At 62.6% G+C, this 1,220-nt stretch overlaps 1 protein-coding gene across 1 annotated transcript in view; it reads left to right on the forward strand.

The window, feature by feature from the left end:
- Positions 1 to 1,220, forward strand: part of LOC104493467 (zinc finger protein 609-like) — a gene marked incomplete at its 3' end in the record, with an annotated part of 2,585 nt that overhangs the window by 433 nt on the left and 932 nt on the right. The window contains exons 2-3 of the mRNA XM_010136144.1: positions 319 to 685; positions 852 to 1,027. Of these exons, the coding sequence (XP_010134446.1) occupies positions 319 to 685; positions 852 to 1,027 (543 nt within the window). The remainder of the gene's footprint in view (positions 1 to 318; positions 686 to 851; positions 1,028 to 1,220) is intronic.

Below are 1,220 nucleotides of genomic sequence, written 5' to 3' on the forward strand. Positions count from 1 at the left end.
CCCCCCCGCCCCGCCCCCCCCTCCCTGCCAGCCCCATCGGTGGGCTTACTCCTAGAGGAAGCCCCTCACCGTGGCTCTGCTGCAGGAGGTTGCTGGGGCCGTCACCTCGGACAACATGCACTGTCCTCTGCATGTGAGGGGACTCCATGGGGTTCCCTTGGTGCAGGCGAAAGGATGGGGCTGGGATGCCACTGGTGGGCCAGGGAGAGCCTGGGGAAGGGAAGGGGGCTTTGCTGGTCTCCTCCAAATCCAGCCTGGTTTGGGGAGGGCAGGGCTGTGGGGAGGCGGCTGCTCTGATGGTTGGCTTGATTCTTGCAGGAGGCCGAGCCCCGAATGTGGACTTACGTGTACCCGGCAAAGTACTCGGATATCAAAACGGAGGACGAGAGGTGGAAAGAGGAGAGGGACCGCAAGTTGAAGGAAGAAAGAAATCGAAGCAAAGAAGCCACATCCAAGGAGGATGGGAAGGAGAGCAGCAGCTCTGAGTGCAAGCTGACCCCTAACGAGGAGGCTCGCATGGTGGGGAAGGACCCCAGACCCAGCGTCCACGTCCCCGTGTCTTCACCCCTCACACAGCATCAGTCCTACATCCCCTACATGCACGGCTACTCCTACAGCCAGTCGTACGACCCCAACCACCCCAGCTACCGGGCCATGCCCACTGTCATGATGCAGAATTACCCAGGTAAGGAGCTGGCCTCTTCTCGGGGACGTCCGTGCCCAGGCTGTCCCTGTTCCTGGAGCAGGGAGCGCCTGTGGGACATCCTCTGGCACGTGGCGGCACACGGACTGAGCCGCGTGCTTCCTCCTCAAGGCTCCTCATGTCCTGACTGCTTTTCCTCCCCGCCCAGGATCATACCTTCCCTCCAGCTATTCCTTCTCGCCCTATGGGAGCAAAGCGTCCGGGAGCGATGACGGCGACAAGTCCCGAGCCAGCCCCAGCGTGAGCTGTAAATCCAGCTCGGAGTCCAAGGCCCTGGACATCCTGCAGCAGCACGCCAGCCACTACAAGAGCAAGTCGCCCACGGTGAGGGTCAGGAAGGTGCTGGCTTTGCCCGGCTTTGTCCGCAGCCCTGCAGCTGGTGGATGGGATGCAGGGCCTGTCTCCACCCCGCGGAACTGCAGGGTCGTGAGCTTCTCCTGGGCCAAGCTGGGAGGTGGAGCTTCATCACCATGAGGAAAGAGCTGCCCTCGGACGGGACCTGCACCCTCCCTGCCAC

Source organism: Buceros rhinoceros, unplaced genomic scaffold (assembly GCF_000710305.1).
Source record: "Buceros rhinoceros silvestris isolate BGI_N320 unplaced genomic scaffold, ASM71030v1 scaffold39265, whole genome shotgun sequence".
Classification (NCBI taxonomy): domain Eukaryota; kingdom Metazoa; phylum Chordata; class Aves; order Bucerotiformes; family Bucerotidae; genus Buceros; species Buceros rhinoceros.